This window comes from Onychostruthus taczanowskii, unplaced genomic scaffold (genome assembly GCF_017590055.1).
Source record: "Onychostruthus taczanowskii isolate IOZ18803 unplaced genomic scaffold, ASM1759005v1 scaffold6, whole genome shotgun sequence".
Lineage (NCBI taxonomy): Eukaryota > Metazoa > Chordata > Aves > Passeriformes > Passeridae > Onychostruthus > Onychostruthus taczanowskii.
In genome coordinates this window covers 9,289,858-9,305,979 of record NW_024503679.1, presented here as the reverse complement: position 1 = coordinate 9,305,979, position 16,122 = coordinate 9,289,858, and the positions used below count along the sequence as shown (strand labels likewise).

The 16,122-nt window shown below is 40.9% G+C and overlaps 1 protein-coding gene across 3 annotated transcripts in view; it reads right to left on the bottom strand.

Annotated features, from left to right (window-relative positions):
• The window catches only part of SH3GL3 (SH3 domain containing GRB2 like 3, endophilin A3), a 41,415-nt gene extending 25,754 nt beyond the window's left edge, over positions 1-15,661 (bottom strand). The window contains exon 1 of one of the 3 annotated variants that reach the window (XM_041418474.1): positions 15,553-15,661. Coding sequence is in view for 1 of the 3 variants with exons in the window: in XM_041418473.1 (XP_041274407.1) it covers positions 15,553-15,597 (45 nt within the window). In the remaining 2 variants the exon portion in view is untranslated. The other 2 variants (XM_041418473.1, XM_041418475.1) reach the window with 2 other exon arrangements.
• Between the last annotated feature and the right edge of the window lie 461 nt (positions 15,662-16,122).

Sequence of the window (16,122 nt, the reverse complement as noted above, 5' to 3'; positions counted from 1 at the left end):
TTCCCATTTTGTTCTAACATATACTTTCCTCCATCTCTGCTGGAGGTATGGCCTGCTCAAAACCTGAGCAAACCTCATACACACACATAATTTTTCCAGAAGGTCTAATCATGATGTTCATTCCAGTGCCCAGCCAAACTCAGAGGCACCAAGAATTGTTCAGCTGTTGTTCCATTTTTATTGCTTAAGTGTCAAAAAACATGTTCCCACACTTAGGAGCAGTGCCTTGATAAATTGTTCAGAGAAATGATACTTAGGCAGGAAATGAAACATTTTAGAATGACCAGTTACTTTGTGCATCCACGGATGATAAAAATTAATCCAACTTTCCATCTTAAATATTCTCTCTCACAAGCCAGCTCCTCCTTCCCTTCTTCCTGCTAGTCTCTCTCTTCTGTTCCCATCAAGAGATGCCTATGCTTTTGTTCTCTTCAGTGTACTGTTCAGGAGTCATTTATTGGCACACTCTCATGCTTTTATCAAAGTACAAGACTGGTTTATCCTGGTAACTTATAATTTCAACTCAAGGTTAAAAGAATAAAGAGTCCTAGGACAGAAATACTGTAGAGAACAGCCTAGAGAAGATCATGTACTTGCTGTTATTTTGAGAAACAGAAAATAACAAAAGGAGGAGGAAGAAAACAGCCAGAGATAAAAACTACCTTTGCTTTCAAGGAGAGCTGCAATAAACCTTTCCTTGCAAACCCACCTTTTATCAGCTGTGCTTCCTATCACATAGATATGCACTCTTTATGACTCCACATTTCATGAAATTTGACATTCTGCCTTTAAATTGCAAAAGCACTTTCCCTCAGATGCCCTGGCACCTGAACTTAGGAACACAACAGATAAGCATCACCACTTACACTGACTGGGAACACTTGCCAAATGGCTTATAAAGTACTGAGTGCCAGGCTCAGAAAATGCAATGCACCTTCATTCTAAATCACCTGCAAGAGTAAAGGCTTTTGATTAGAAAAAATATCATCAGCATCTACTAAACCCTTCATTTTGTAAACAGGACTTAAGTCTCCTCCTGCCTTCAAACCTGCCAGCAGGAAAATACTTTTTGATTTAAACTTCAGGTGAGACCTGCAGCTCTACCAGGTAATGTTAAATACATGAGCTAGAAGCATACAGAATGTCTAATGTAATTGTAGAATTGCAGAAAATGTTTAAAGGAATATATTCCACCACTTAATAAACCTAAAATGCTAAGTCCTTTCTCTTACAATGCAGAGAGTATTTGTTTTGAGATAATTTTCTTTACAATTTTTTTTTGACAGAAAAATATTAAGCAATCAGTAACCACATGCAGATAATTATGGCAGGACCCTCAACTGTAATTGTAAAAAGTGGTTTCTATTTCTTTCCCATAACATAAAGCAACTTTCTCTACTTCCTAATTACACGCATTCCTTATTCTTTTTAAGCACTAGCACAAAGTTTAAACATTAGCCACTGAACAGTGTGAAAGGAAATGTGTTGTACATTTAAAGGAAAGAAGAGCAGCTGCCACAAAGCAGACACTTGATTCCAGCCACAGAGACCTAGAACACCTCAATGGCAGTGGCCCAGCACTTGCTCCAATAAGGAACAATTCAAACACCATTCTTCCCCCTCTGCTCCTCCATGGTCTCTTCACAAATGAGCTGGACCACCCAGCTCAACGATTAATGGAACTTGTTACTAACTTACCCAGACAATTTGCTGCAGCAGCATCATTACCCTGAAATTGGACTTTGACCTCTGGGTCCTACAGGCTCTTAAACCAGCTGAACTGGGACACAGCCTTTGCTTCTAGGTCTGTAATTCTGAGACACACAGTGATTGTCTAAAGTCTTAAATGCTTTAAACTTGAAATCCCTATCAGACTTGGCATCCTTCCCAGGTAACTACATTGCCTTTCTGAGTGCACCCACTAACACTGCAATTTTCACTTTAACTGTTTGACCACAGCAGTGGGATGAAAAAGTAAGAAACACAGGCTTCACAAAGGCACTTCCAAACCACAGTGCTGTTACACTTGGTGCCTTTGGTAGTTACTGAGCTTTGGAGGCAGCAAAAACACTGAGAAGTACCTTCCAGAAACCGTGTCCATCTCATGGCAAACTCAGTTTTCCAAGTTACCTACATGCCACCTACTCCTCCTTGCCTATAAATTCAATTTGTGGCAAAATCCAGACACATCTCAACAACAAAAATGAGCTGGTACATACACCAATGCAATGCTATGTGCTTAAATTGGATGCACACAGATATTGAAGAAAACCATTACCATGGACAAAGGACAGTCTTGTCCATATATGAATAAAGTACAAGACTCTAGACTCTATAATGTGATTTTGCATTTCTATAGAGAGTGACTCATTTCGCACCAGGCAGTGACACGTCACACTATTACGGAGCACTTTAGTCCAACTTGTCTGCTACAGCTATTCTTCAGCACATGCATTGTACAACAAAAACTACTTTGTACTGCAAAACCTTGAACTTTTCCTGACAAACCTCCACTGTTTCCTGAAGAACTCAACAGTGATGCTTACACATGCATTTATACATCTAGAAATTCAAAGTCATCATTATTGTACACATCCCTAAGGGCGAAACATCTTTGTAAGAACTCAAATGTAATAAACTAACCAATCTAAATTTTTGGACACAGACACATGATTTGCTCTGCAAGCTTACTTAAAAAAATGTAACAGGGTCAGACTCAAGACTGCACACTTGTCAGAAGAAAAGATACAGGTGCTTTTAATGAGAAAACCTGATTACATTTAAGTCTCTGACAGTAATTTAAATTATTGATGTAAGACTTTAAATAGCCAAGAACAATGATGAACCTGAAACCATGAATCGCCATGCTCCACACTTTTACTTCCATATTTCATTACAGAAATCTAAAATACTGTTCCCTAATCTGTTTGAAATCCTGTTTGTGAAAGTGAGCATACCCTAAAAAGAGAACTGTAAAGCCATCAAAGGGCCGTAAAAAAATACCCATAATGATTATCCTGCCTCACTTTTTAATTTCACTGACTTCTCACTCAGTTCCAAACTCATGCTTAAAAAAAAACATTCTGAATTTCTTTGAAAAGTAAATTTTGGGGGTTTTTATTCTAAACTATGGTCTTCCATCTCATTATGTTGGCAATCGCTTGCCCAGCCAATATAATGGGACAGAATGTGCACAAGCACTGCAGACAAGTAGAGTTAGTGGGTGCACCCCCACTAACAGCCCATCCTCCTCAGGGTGACCAGGACAAGCAGCACCTCAGTGCCTATCAGAACCATTTTCTGCCTCTCTTTCAGCATCTTGTTTCAGGTAAAACTGGGCAGTATTTCATTCTGTTTCCTCGGCATGGAGAGGAGTTGGAGCTGTGAATGACAAGTTACACACTGCGTGCATTCCACTGGCTGTTACCACATTAACACTTCTTCCTCCCTCCACAGGTTCCAAGTGCAAAATTTCACTTGGCAGCAATACCATTCTAATTTGGCCTTAAAACAATCCCCCTTTCTGAAGTTGTTCCCTGTGCTTGTAAGGAAGGTGTGGCTTCCTTTTGACCTACTCATATATATCCACTGCAAAGATGAGAAAGGGTGATTGTACTATAAAACAAAGTCCTTAAAATCAGAGATTTAAATAACCCCTTTACACACTTCCAAGTAATATGAGAAGCTTTCATATTATCTTATTACTCCTCACACCTGTGTGGTTTAAGATGTTTCTATACTGGATGTCTCTCATGACTATATTTAAAAATTGCTTTTACAGATGCTAATAAGTAATTGTGAAAGAAGTCCCTTAAAACATTCTGTTTTGCCCAGAGTATTGAGAGAACAGGAGAAGTTACATCACATTTTTTTACTGATTATCTTGCCTCTTGCTACCTTCAATAACATCACCCTAACTTGTGTCTCTGTTGTATACCATTTATCCCAGTAGTACTTACTCCAGCTAAGCAGAACTTCGCTCCCCAGACTCTCCCCTCAGTTGAAATAAAGGCACTCTTTCCTCCACTTAAGAAATGTATTCCATCTCCTTCAACAGCATTCTCAGTGTTTTGCTGAAGCCTGGCTGAAGCCTCTCAGATCTCACATAGCTTGAGGGGCTGCTTTCATCAGGAGCATCACTTTCACCTACATCCAGGCTGATAACCGTTTCACTAAAACCACTCAACTGTCCTGTCTGGGTTCCAGGCTTGCTGGATTAGGAATAGATCTTTTTGCCCTCATGCGATATATTATCATAATCACAATGTTCACCATTAGCCCAGGGTCAGCTGGTAGCAGAGATTCCTTGTGGGCTCTCATTCAGGACTTCAGCGAGGCAAAAATCCCTTACAAAGCAGAACCTATTCTACTCTCAGAACAAAACATTCTAATAATCATTAAGGTACTTTCCCACAGCTGCTTAGCCTTCTCTAAATCCTTTTCATCCCTGTCAAGACACTGCCTCCATTTCCCTTGCACTGGTAGCAGCAACTCCTGTGTGCTGTGAGCTCTTCAGTGGGTTAATCCACCTGAAAGCTGCTCACACATTGGAGCTGGGTTGATTTTGAGATGGATAAGCTGCCTCTAACAGCTGAGTGTGTGTGATCACACAAGCACCCAGAGCTGACTCAAGGAGCTGGACAGGACCTTACCCTGGATGCAGAGCAAGGCTACCACAGCCTAGATTTAGCGTGATTCAAGTTGTCATGGAATTCTGTGCTGCATCTGACAGCATCCAGCTGTTAAAGCTGACTGCACAAACATTGTTCCTGCACATGCAGTGCAAAGGTGTGTGTACAGTGAGGGGGTCTGACTTTAATGACCTCTCTGCACTAAATCACTACACTTTACATTACCTTGTCCATTCAATACCTCTTCATTTCTGCTCACTTCATATGACAGCTGCAATTGCCACCAGTCTAGTGAAAATCCATGCTCTGCCTTGTTCTAGGGAATGTTGGCATATTGTCAGTCATAGTTCTGGAAGAGAGCACTACTCTGATTCATAGCTCCTAACAGGAACTGAATACACTTCATGTTCCCAGAACATTATGTGACCAGTTCCAGCACAATGCCTTGGATTTAAACCCAAAAACTGGATCCTTCACTCCTTTCTCAGGTTAGACTACCTAGCCTGTTCATGCAGATGGCTCCCACTGGCTCATGCAAAAGCTAACACTAAATACATCACTGACTGTAGCACAGGCCTGAACTCAGGAGGGTCCAGTCAGCTTTCAGCACACCAAGAGTCACAGACCTAGCCACGGATGTAAAGCTGTACACGTGTTTTACACCTTACTGTAACCATAACCCAGCGTGGCACCCTGTAGCTGGGTCCTGCATGAAGTCTGACTAGGTTAGAGTTGCTATAGAATAGCCAATTGCACCATTTGCAATTATTTCTGTGACAGTAACATGCTGTTGTTGGTATTTCTTTTCACACCATTTGAAACAAAAAAAAAAGTCCTAGTTTGTCAAATAGGAGAGATCAAGCAACACAAAGATCATAGCCTGCATATGCAGAACAAGAAATTAAAATCCTTAAAACATGTAAATATTTTTTTCTTCTTAAAACATGTAACTGCACTGCATAATTCATGACTACCCAATTGCCCTCCTGCATTTCCACCACCAGAGACTTCTGCTTATTCGACAGCTTTACTGAAAATCCATTTAAATACAAATCAGCTGATCTAAAAGTTCAATTTTTTTTTTTTTAAGGGTGAACACATTGGGCCACCTTATTAGGACACCAAGCACTTCCACATCTTCAATGCCCACGTGCATGATTAGAAAGATCACTTACACACAACTGATGTCAGAGAGCCCTGCCAAAGAGCAGCAAAAGTCATGGATAACCTAATTCAGTTTCTATAAAGCCAGAATATATTCACATCACCTTTGCTGAAGTCACACCTATTCATTTACATTCAACACCAATTTATTTGAGTCTCAGTAATTTCTTGGCAAATAGTTTTAAGCACCAGTGCAAACTAACTACAGGAGAAATAACACAGCCAAGATGTGGGCATTTTTAACAGTGACTAACAGCTTTAAGCTCAAAGTTTATGTATTTGGGCCAAATATTTTTAAATTTGTCGAAGTTCAAGAGCTGCTAGCACTAAAAGATATGTTGCAAATACTTAGGAGTATTAGTTTTAAAGTAAGACTTCCCTGGCAGTGCCATAGTTTAAAGTGACAGTTTTAGTGAATCCATTACCAGCAAAAATGTGGTCAAGATCATTCTCTACAGAGCCCCAGGCGAGCTGTGCAGAGGAAGCAGAGCAAGACTGTCAACAGAAGCTGTACACAGCCAGATACACCAACCAGTCAAAAATGGTAATTTGAAGTTGATTTGCTTTAGAATCAACTTCTCCTCACATTAGCATGCTATTTCTCATCACATCTGCATGTTTATCAGCAAGTCTACATTTTACACATGAAAAGTGACAAATAATCTTTTTATTGCTCTTTCAGAAACTACTTTCCAGACAGTAATTCTTACAGAATCCCAAGTAAGAAATTTGTCCTTCAATGTTATTAAACTGCTGCTTACATATTTTAGCACTTAAGCTGTGTGGAATTTAAATCACTATAAAATGGACTGAGAACTCCTTCTCATACCCTTACTTTTTGCTGCACACTATTTTGATTTAAATGGCATCATTCCTACTTATCTGAGCTGCCAGTGCTGTAGCTTCCTGTGCTTTTGGTTCAGTGTGAAACACCCACATTCTTCTGCCACACAGTCAGCCCCCATTATGTGATGCACAAGGCAATCTACCTGGTCAGCTGTAAAAGGATGGCACATTTTCCCTTTGAATCAGCAAGCACATTGTCTGTGCTGCTTGTGAGGTTTCTTGTTTGATTCTTTTTTCTTTTTTTTTTTTTTTAAAGGCATTTTAGTTCACAGTTTTCCCAAGTCTAAGCTCACATCCAGCATCAGAGCACTGTTAAGCAATGTACTTTCAGTTCCTGGGTCTGCTACAAATGCAACTGAATTTTTAATGGTCTTAAAAGTCTCTTTCCTCAAATATTTTGAAAAATCCATCAATGTGCTCCTAGAAGCACTGCTGACTTAGCTAGGATCCATGGAGGCCCTTAGAAACACTACCCATGGGAAAAAAGAAAGAACTTATTATCTTACTCTTTGCTAATGCAACCTGTGCTCATCAAGAGTTGGGAAACCTAAACGTAACACACAAGTCCCAAGCACTTTCTTGTATCAGAAAGTTTGCAATAATCCATGCTCCTTTCATTCACTTAATAGAAAACCTCCATGTATCACAGTGAAAAGTGAAGAAAAAACCCCATAACCATTATTTCATCAGTTTGTTCACCAGGACTAGCTTGGAAAGGAAGTCACTGTACATTTTTTGTCTTATTTTCGAAACTCTATTTCAAAACCTGCCAGTGGTTTTAGGCAGCAAGACATTGGTAAATACAACACCACAAACTCAAATGCAATTGGGGATAGAAACGGAACTAAGGAGCCCTCTAAGAAAGACACACGCTGTCTTGAATCTCCATAAGGCACAGTTCTTCCTAGTGGTAAGAGCAGCACTGCAGAAATGCAACACTGACTTCATCCATGGGACAGACAAGAACTTCTCTCAGCACTCTCAAAGAATTGACTTCCACTGTTATCAAATTAAACAAATGTCAGAGAAAACTGCAATAATTTCCAAGTATAATTTACACACAGAACACAGACCCCTGCAGAACTCCCCAATGAGCTATAAAGCACCAGTGCAAAGGAGGTCAAAAGGCTCTATCCTCCTCTGGAGGAGCACACGGCTTTGCAGCAAGGAATTCTGACAAAAAAGGCAGCACATCCATCAGTAGCAAAACAAGCCAAGTCCCATGAAACAGAAACCTTTAACCACAGCTGAAGAGATCACTGAAGGGAAACTCTTAATCACCAAACTCACAATGAAAATGCCATGATTCTTGCATTCCCCATACAAAACAAACAATAGACATAGCACTTTGGATTCTATGTAGTTACTACAACATACAGGGGGAAAAGGCAAGCAGGGATTATTCAGAAGCTAAATCCATAAAATGATAAACAGTTAATCTTAAAGGTAAGTAACAGTTGCTATGTTCCAGTGCCTCAGGAAGTCAGTCATCCAAGCAGATCACACCAAACACAGAATTCATCCTAACATCTTTAAAAATATTACTTTCTTTGGAGAAATTTCAGAAGAGCAGACTGGAACTGCTGGTTCTGAATTGATGAAAGGTCTTTGATTACCAATTTCCTCGTTTAATAGGTTTCCTTCCCCCCTCACCCTGCACACATCTCTTGTGACCCAGATGCCAAGCTGGCAGGTGCTACATTCTCTGCGGGAAAGAAAGACAAAGCATTCCCGTGTTTGTGTGTTCTCTGACCATACAGATGGCACAGGCACCAAATTTCACTTCCTAGCTCTACCAACAGGATTGCAAAAGGCAGAATCATAATTCTGAATCAAAATATTGACTTTGCGACTCCCAGTCCAACATTTTGTTTATGGCACTAAGCACATTTCTCACATACACACACACTCATTCTCTGCTGAGGAGATACTACTACCCAAAAATCCCAGTTCCTAAAAGATTGTTTGCCCATTCCAGAGGGGTATTAAACACAGTGAAGGTAGTTGAAAATACCATGTTCAGCCTTGCCAAACTTTCCGTCAGTGAAATAAATCACAGCACATTTATGCGGAAACTTTAAGCCAAACTCATATCTACATTTTGCATTTATCAATACATAAGTTAAAAAAAAATTAAAAACAATAAATTTTGTTTTTAAAAAAAAACTACAGTGACTGGACATTGCATCTGTAGCCTAGAAGCACATAATCTACTTTTGGTTCTGCCAATGACCAGCTCCTTATCCTTGAACTCATGTCACTTTCTAGTACACATTTATTGGCAACATCAAGAAAAAGAATGAGAACAGTAAGACCTACCAGGATTTGCAAAATACTCACAAGGGAATAAAGGGGCTGTTGCTACCTAGGACAATTACCACTTTTTTCATACTTTATCTCTTTTTTGCTTGGTTAAGAAAAAAAATTTAAAATACTTTCTCTACTTTTTCACCTTAGATCTGTAACCTGACTGCAATCATAGAAAACAGAATTTTAGAACCCCTTGATTTCCTTTGAGTCCTGGATTTCTTAAGTCATGTTCAGTTGTTAATCAGACTAATTTCACTGTAGTCCTTACAGTTCATTAAACAGAAGTACAGCATCAAAAATGCATCTTAATTAGGGTGGTAAGGAAACAGAACTGATTCTCCTCAGAGGTTTGGCATTGTCCTTTGAATAGCAAGTATGTAAGGCCAAGTTATTTTTGTGTTTCACATGCACAGCTGCTGCTACCTGAGATGTTGCAGGAAATTAACAGGTATATTCTCCCGTCAATGCATAAAGCTCTTAGTAACTTCGATAACAGAAACATGCATACAGTGGAAGGACACTAGGGCTCTAGAAAATCAAATAGAAGGTGTAACCTGATATTTGAATAGCTCTTTTCTAAGTGGACTTCTGAAAAGCATTGTTTTTCCTACCTACAGGTTCAACTCTCAGCTAGCCATAACTCCAGCAGTGCCTTCCTCTCCATGAACAGAAAAGAGACCAACAATGAGAACTCAGCACAATATAGAATTAGACTATGGCAACAAACTGGGGTAAAAGTGGCATTAACTTAAACAGAAGCACTTTGTCCTTAACAGTATCATTATAAGAGCAAGTTTGCGTTTTATACGCTTTTCACAGAAACGATGAAGAATGGGATGCATTTTATATCTTATTTACATGTGTGTTTACAGAAACTGCAGGTGCACTGCAACTCCAAGTAACTCCAAGTGCTGCTGATGAAAATCTCAATGCAGGGCTGCTGCTGGGCTTCACTTGGCTGTTTGTTTTTCAGCATTGCAGGATTCTCTGGAGCCTGCACTGCAATGTATTACCCAGCATGTGCCGCAGTGACTCAGGCAGCAGCAGGAGCCTGGGATGGAGTGCCAGCTCTCACTCCAACTTTCAGGATGCCTGTGCAAAACTCTACAGCAAAGCCAAGCTATAAAAGGAGATGAATTCAAGGAGAAAGTTCAGCTCCCACTCTATTATGCCACTCTCTATTCTTTTTCAATGCCATTGAGACTTTCATATATAAATATTTTATGTGTAAAATATAAATAACCTCCTTCCAAACAGCAGCTGCACCTCTGCTAGGTTTCTGAGTTACTGCATTATGATCCCCTCTTGCAGGCTTTGGGAGCTGCACTGTTAAAGGCTGCAGAGCACATGGCCTCTGCCTTCTGCTAACTGGTACTCTGCTGACTGAAGCACTCACAGCTTCTTTCTGCTACACTTCTGCCTGACTGCCAGGCCACCTCAGCAGCTGATAAATACAACCGCAGAAGTACAGTTATTCATCTAAAAACGTATCAGACAAGAAACTAAATTCTATTGTCCTTTTCACCACTGTCCTTCTTCCACAATTCTTTAAGATTTGAAGAAAAGTAAATCCAATTATCTAATAAAAACTAGGAATAGGACAGAAGCTTTCTCTGCACTACTGTCATGGATTTATCATGCCCAATTCACATTGGATGTGAAAGGACAGTATCTCAGACTGTATGATAACAGCTTATAGTCCTAGGAAAATATAGCTGAATATAGCTGAATGTAGGCAATAAAGTTTCCTTTCATGTCTCACTGTCAAGTTCAGGCTCTCCTTGTATAAAGTTTACCAAAGCACTTCCTTTGCTATCAAGCCCTTGTGTAATTGAAGTTTTTTGTGTATTAACTAAATGTCAACATGGACTTTAAAAAAGCCTTAAATATTAGGTCTAGGCTAGTATCTACAACATAACAGAAAATAAAAATAGTCAAGAGAACAAAAAAAATTACCAAAAAACACCACCACCACCCCTAATAACTTAACAACAAAATCCAATCACACAACTTATTCTGTCTGGGGAACAAGGTGGTCTTGATTCTGATCTGGTCTTCACTCCAACAGATCAGATCAAAATGCCACCTAAATCAATGGAGAAAAAGCAGAAATCTGAGATATATGAAGCAGCATCCCTGCAACTGTTGGTGACAGCTGAAAGTTTAAAAGAGATTAAAAAACAAAAAAAAGGCCATTTAAAAATAGCTAAAATAGTTACAGCACTTGAAAAGACAAATGCCATTCAGGATACATAAGAAATTAAAACACAGAGCATATTATTTATATATTTATTACACTAGGTTAAATCACTTTCAGAAAGCAAAAAAGTAGTAACAGATTTTGGTTGTTTTGGTAGAAAATCTGCTTCCCCTTAGGCTCTGTCTATAGACAATAAAACCAGCTCCTGGCTCACACTCTCTTGGAGCCTCTCTTCCTCCACTGACAATGGGAGAAGGTTTAAGAACCCAGTCTGCAGAGGCTACAGTAGCTATTGATGACCACATTACAAATAAGACAATAATTGTGAATACTGGCAGATGTGTTTCCTCAGAAAAGCATTACTTTCCACTATCTCTGAATACCTAAGCCTAAGAAACACAACATGAATAAGCTGTTGAAAGTGAAAGCGCTTCTATACACAGCCTTCAGCTACAATTAATTTTAAAAATATATTTAAAATTGTGAATTCAAAATCAACATATTTCCTATAGCAGTATCATGGCTGAGCTTTCAAAACACCCTAAGGGAGTGAAGTTCTGAGCTCACAAGCCTCCAAGCACCTGGAAAAATCACACACCTTTACACAGGGATCCTAGCCTGGCTGCGGTTTTAGAGCACAGCAGAAATTAGAAATGCATCTGACACCTATTAAGGCTTTTTTATTCATTTTCTGTGCTTCCTGCTTTCCTGAACTCTGAAAATACTCCCAGCACACACCAGAAGATGCAGTCCTCCCAGCACATGGGTTATCCCACATGCACAGCCAGCACGAGAGCCAGGCCGGCAGAAGCAGCAGGCAGATACACACACACCTACATCAAAGCTTTCAAACTGAAAACAGGAAAACAGATCTGATCTGGCAGAGGCTGAAAGCGACAGGACACAAACTCTCCCTGCAAACACAACTCTACAAAACTTATTTAAAAAATTGAAAATAATATTAAAAAGGTGAATTTCATGGGTGTTGCACATGAATTAATCAGCCCTGAGAAACAGCCTGCCCTTGCTTATCAGCCAGTGGGTGAGAGGTGGTAAGACACTTCAAAGGTTCTGCTTGGTATTTCATGAGTTAAATGAGTTATACTCAAGGAATCACCACTGATATGTAATGGAGAGAATGGAAGAGATCCTCACTGCAGTACACTTTCAATTAAAGAACTTCAATTTAAACTTATAACTTAAGTAGAAAGCATAGTAAAGAAAGTTCTAGTAACATGAAGGTGTTATCACTTCATAACAGACACAGAAACTTGGAGATATATCCCAGCTTTGGGTCTATCCATGCCATGACACCAGGGGAAGCAATCATTAGGGGACAGATAATGGTAATGGAGTAGCACTGCAGCTTTATATACTGGAATGTACAGAAAAACAGCTCAAACTCTACTCATCTTGTGTTAGAAATGTTACACAAGAGCTGTCTTCTAGATCTCACTGCCTGACACTTCAGTGAAAACCAAACATGCATTTTTCAGTGGAAAATAAAAACAACTGGGTAAAAAATTCTAGGGGAAAACCATCTGAACACTTGGGATTACAGACAGACCTACAGTGACTTTTTCCTACACCAGCCAAGTCTGCAGTAGCTTGTCATGCCTGATTTTGGCAAGGGCATTACTAACCATAAAAAGTTAACTGCTGATCTTTCATAAAGCAAACACTCATTTACTTAAGTGTAATTTCAGACAAACCAAGCTGACAAGCATCAAACATCCCAGAAACCTCAACTGCATGTATTAAATCACAAGTAATTCTTGTTTTCCTGGACTCCTGCACTTAGAATTTAAGCCTACACACAAAGGTGATCACCACTAGTCAACAAAAGCTGTACATAAAGACACTTAGGCTTTTTACAAGCACAAAACTGAAATGCATTTTTTTGCAAAAAAGTTCAGTGGTGCAGTAAGACCAAGCAGAATTTAGAACAACTCAATTTATTTTACTTAATCTTTTTATAACTATGTATCTATACTACCCTATATTTCATTTAGAATTGTAATTTATTTCCATTGAACAGAAGTCTACTTTAGCACGGAAACCATATATGGTTCCATATGGTAATTTTTTATATTTATTCATATTTATGAATGAACTGGTAAATACAGATTGTCTTAATACACTTGCTTCAGCCTTCAGATTTTTTGTCCTTAGGTTCTGTCAGCTTTCAAATATTATTCTTATTCCTTAATCACATGTCCTGACAGTAGTCTCATTCCCTCCAGTATTCCTCAATGTCCTCTGGGACATTTGCCAGTTTTTGTCATCTGCCCCCATTCTCCTTTAGGAACACTAAAGGAATTAATTTCATTCTTTCCCCAAGCAATGCCTGTCTCTGCTGTTAGCAGTTACCACTGGCATCTTTCATCCACTCAATACACAAAGGTCTCTGTCTCCTTAAGTGATCCCACAGTACTTGGAAATTGAACAAATCTGTAGAGAAATACCTCTCATGCTCTGCATTTTCTTGCTTTAGCATTTTATAAAAAAATTCTTCTAAAAGATGGAATCCCAATACTTCAATTTTTCATGTCCCACCTTATTTTTGTTAGTTCAACAACTTTATACATCTAGGCATGACTGTGCCTCTGTGTGCCAGAGATAAGAATTTTCATTGTTTAGACATGGCTGTTTTGATCCACTACGTATATATGCTATTTCTTCTGTTATTTTCCCACTACTATTTTGCCCAAACATCTTATCTGAATACTTACAGAATGAGTTTTAAAGAAGTGTCTTCTGATACCTTATGTACAAAAAAAAAAAAATAAAATAAAATCCAGTATCTTATTCCTGAACTTTAATTTCCTAGTAAACACATTTCCATAATGACAGACTTTTTCAATCAACTGATTTAAAATTTCTTGCTCAGTTCTGCATTTGAAAATAAGTTGAAGTTTTACCTTTGACCCACCCTGACAAGAAGAATATTCTTATGAGTTATGCATTGCAGTTCCTTACAGTATGGAATATTGGAAGTCATACCACAACTTTCCAATAAATGCAGTCAAATTCAATATATTCTACAGCTCCTTTCTGCCATTACTACTCCTTTATCAGATCCCACCCATCCTTTTGTTTGTTTATCTGGCATCTGAGCAGGGTTAAGTAACCTGCACTGTCACCAGCTGCCAGACAAGAGGGCTCTTGCTGTGGTTACCTCTCCAACTTCCTCAGTTAAGTATCTTCAGCTTCCTGAGTTACAAACTCACTACAGCAAAGGCTGCATCACTTACCAGCATATCAGATGCAAAACAAGCCAAAATCTTTAATAAATTGTCCTTGGATTTGTTTACTCTACAGACCCAGCATTTTCTCAAAGGAACAGTGAAAGTTAAATGATACCAATTCACAACATTTTTCAGGATCAGTACATTCCATGAAAGAGAGCACACTACTGAAACATTAGATACAAATATTTAGCATCTCTATATCCAAACAAAGTACAGATTCTGCACTTGGGCTGCTGACAAGCCACATAGTTGAAGGAAGATTTAGAAAGATGACAGCCAAGTACTCAAAGAACCTTTATTCTCCTGACTCTCACCAATACAAGAGCAGCTGTCAGATTTTACTGAACAGGTTACAGACACTAATTTCGATATTACCATTACCATTAACGGCAGCCAGCAGAAATACAGATCTCTTTGACTTGGAATGAGCAAGCAAAGCAGCTGAGACTTCCAAAATCCTTCAGTGGAAGAATCCCACTGCAGCCACATCCTGAAGCCCCTGCATCAATGCAGGGTTTGGCACTGGCACCATCCTGCCATGGAATTCAACCAGTCCTGCTCGGCAGCAAGGTGCTTGTCTCTTAAAAGAAACCAGCTAAACTATTAAAGCAAAGCACATACAAAAGAGAAAAGAGATAAAGGGGTCGGAAGAAGATGAAGATTCACTCTAGAGAAGATAGAGCATACAGCATCTAGAAAAGGAGGGAAAACTCTAGAAACATCTGATACCCTCTACAGGACAAATCCATGGCATTCCAGGTAGGATAATAAACCAGCCATTCGTGGAAGACCAAAACAATGAACTCTTTAGGGGAAAGCTGCTCCCATACAGGCTGTAGCTTTAACTGAGGCCTCAAAACACGAACACGAACCCACCACTAAATAACAAATGTTATTAACGAAGGGAAAGACCTGAAGCCCCAAGCAAAAGAATGGAAGGGGCAACCTTAGCCTGTGAGAACAGCACAGGAAGCTGACAGGCAAACACAAGGGCAGGACGCGGAGGTACCGCTGAAGGAAACGCTCCCCGGAGGTGCCAGGGCGATGCTGCCACACACGGAGGAGGGACCCGCCGCCCGTGCGGGAGCGGGCGCCGGGCGAGCCGCCCATCAGCAGCAAAGCCCGCCGGGCCCCGCCGCGGCCCCCCTACCTGGCTGGCTTTGTGGAACTGCTTCTTGAGCCCCGCCACCGACATGGTCCCGCCGCCGCTGCCCCGCGGCCGCCCGGGCCCAGGGCCGCCCGCGCCCGGCAGGTCCCCGATGTGGCGGCAACGCCGCCCGCCCATTGGCCGCTCGCCGGGATATGTAAATGAAGCGCTGGGAGACGCCCACGCTGCGCTGTCGCATGGAGACAGCGGCGGGAGCCGGGCGGGGGCTGCGCTGGCCCGGAGGGGGCACGGCGGGGGCGGGGAGCACCCACAGGGCATCCACAGGGCACCCCTGCCGAGGGGAGCACCGCCCGGGCACCCACAGAGCATCCACAGGGCACCCCTGCCGAGGGGAGCACCGCCCGGGCACCCACAGAGCATCCACAGGGCACCCACCCGCAGGGAGCATCGCCCGGGCACCCACAGAGCATCCACAGGGCATCCCTGCCGAGGGGAGCATCGCCCGGGCACCCACAGAGCATCCACAGGGCACCCCTGCCGAGGGGAGCACCGCCCGGGCACCCACAGAGCATCCACAGGGCACCCCTCCTGCGGGCAGCACCGCCCGGCATC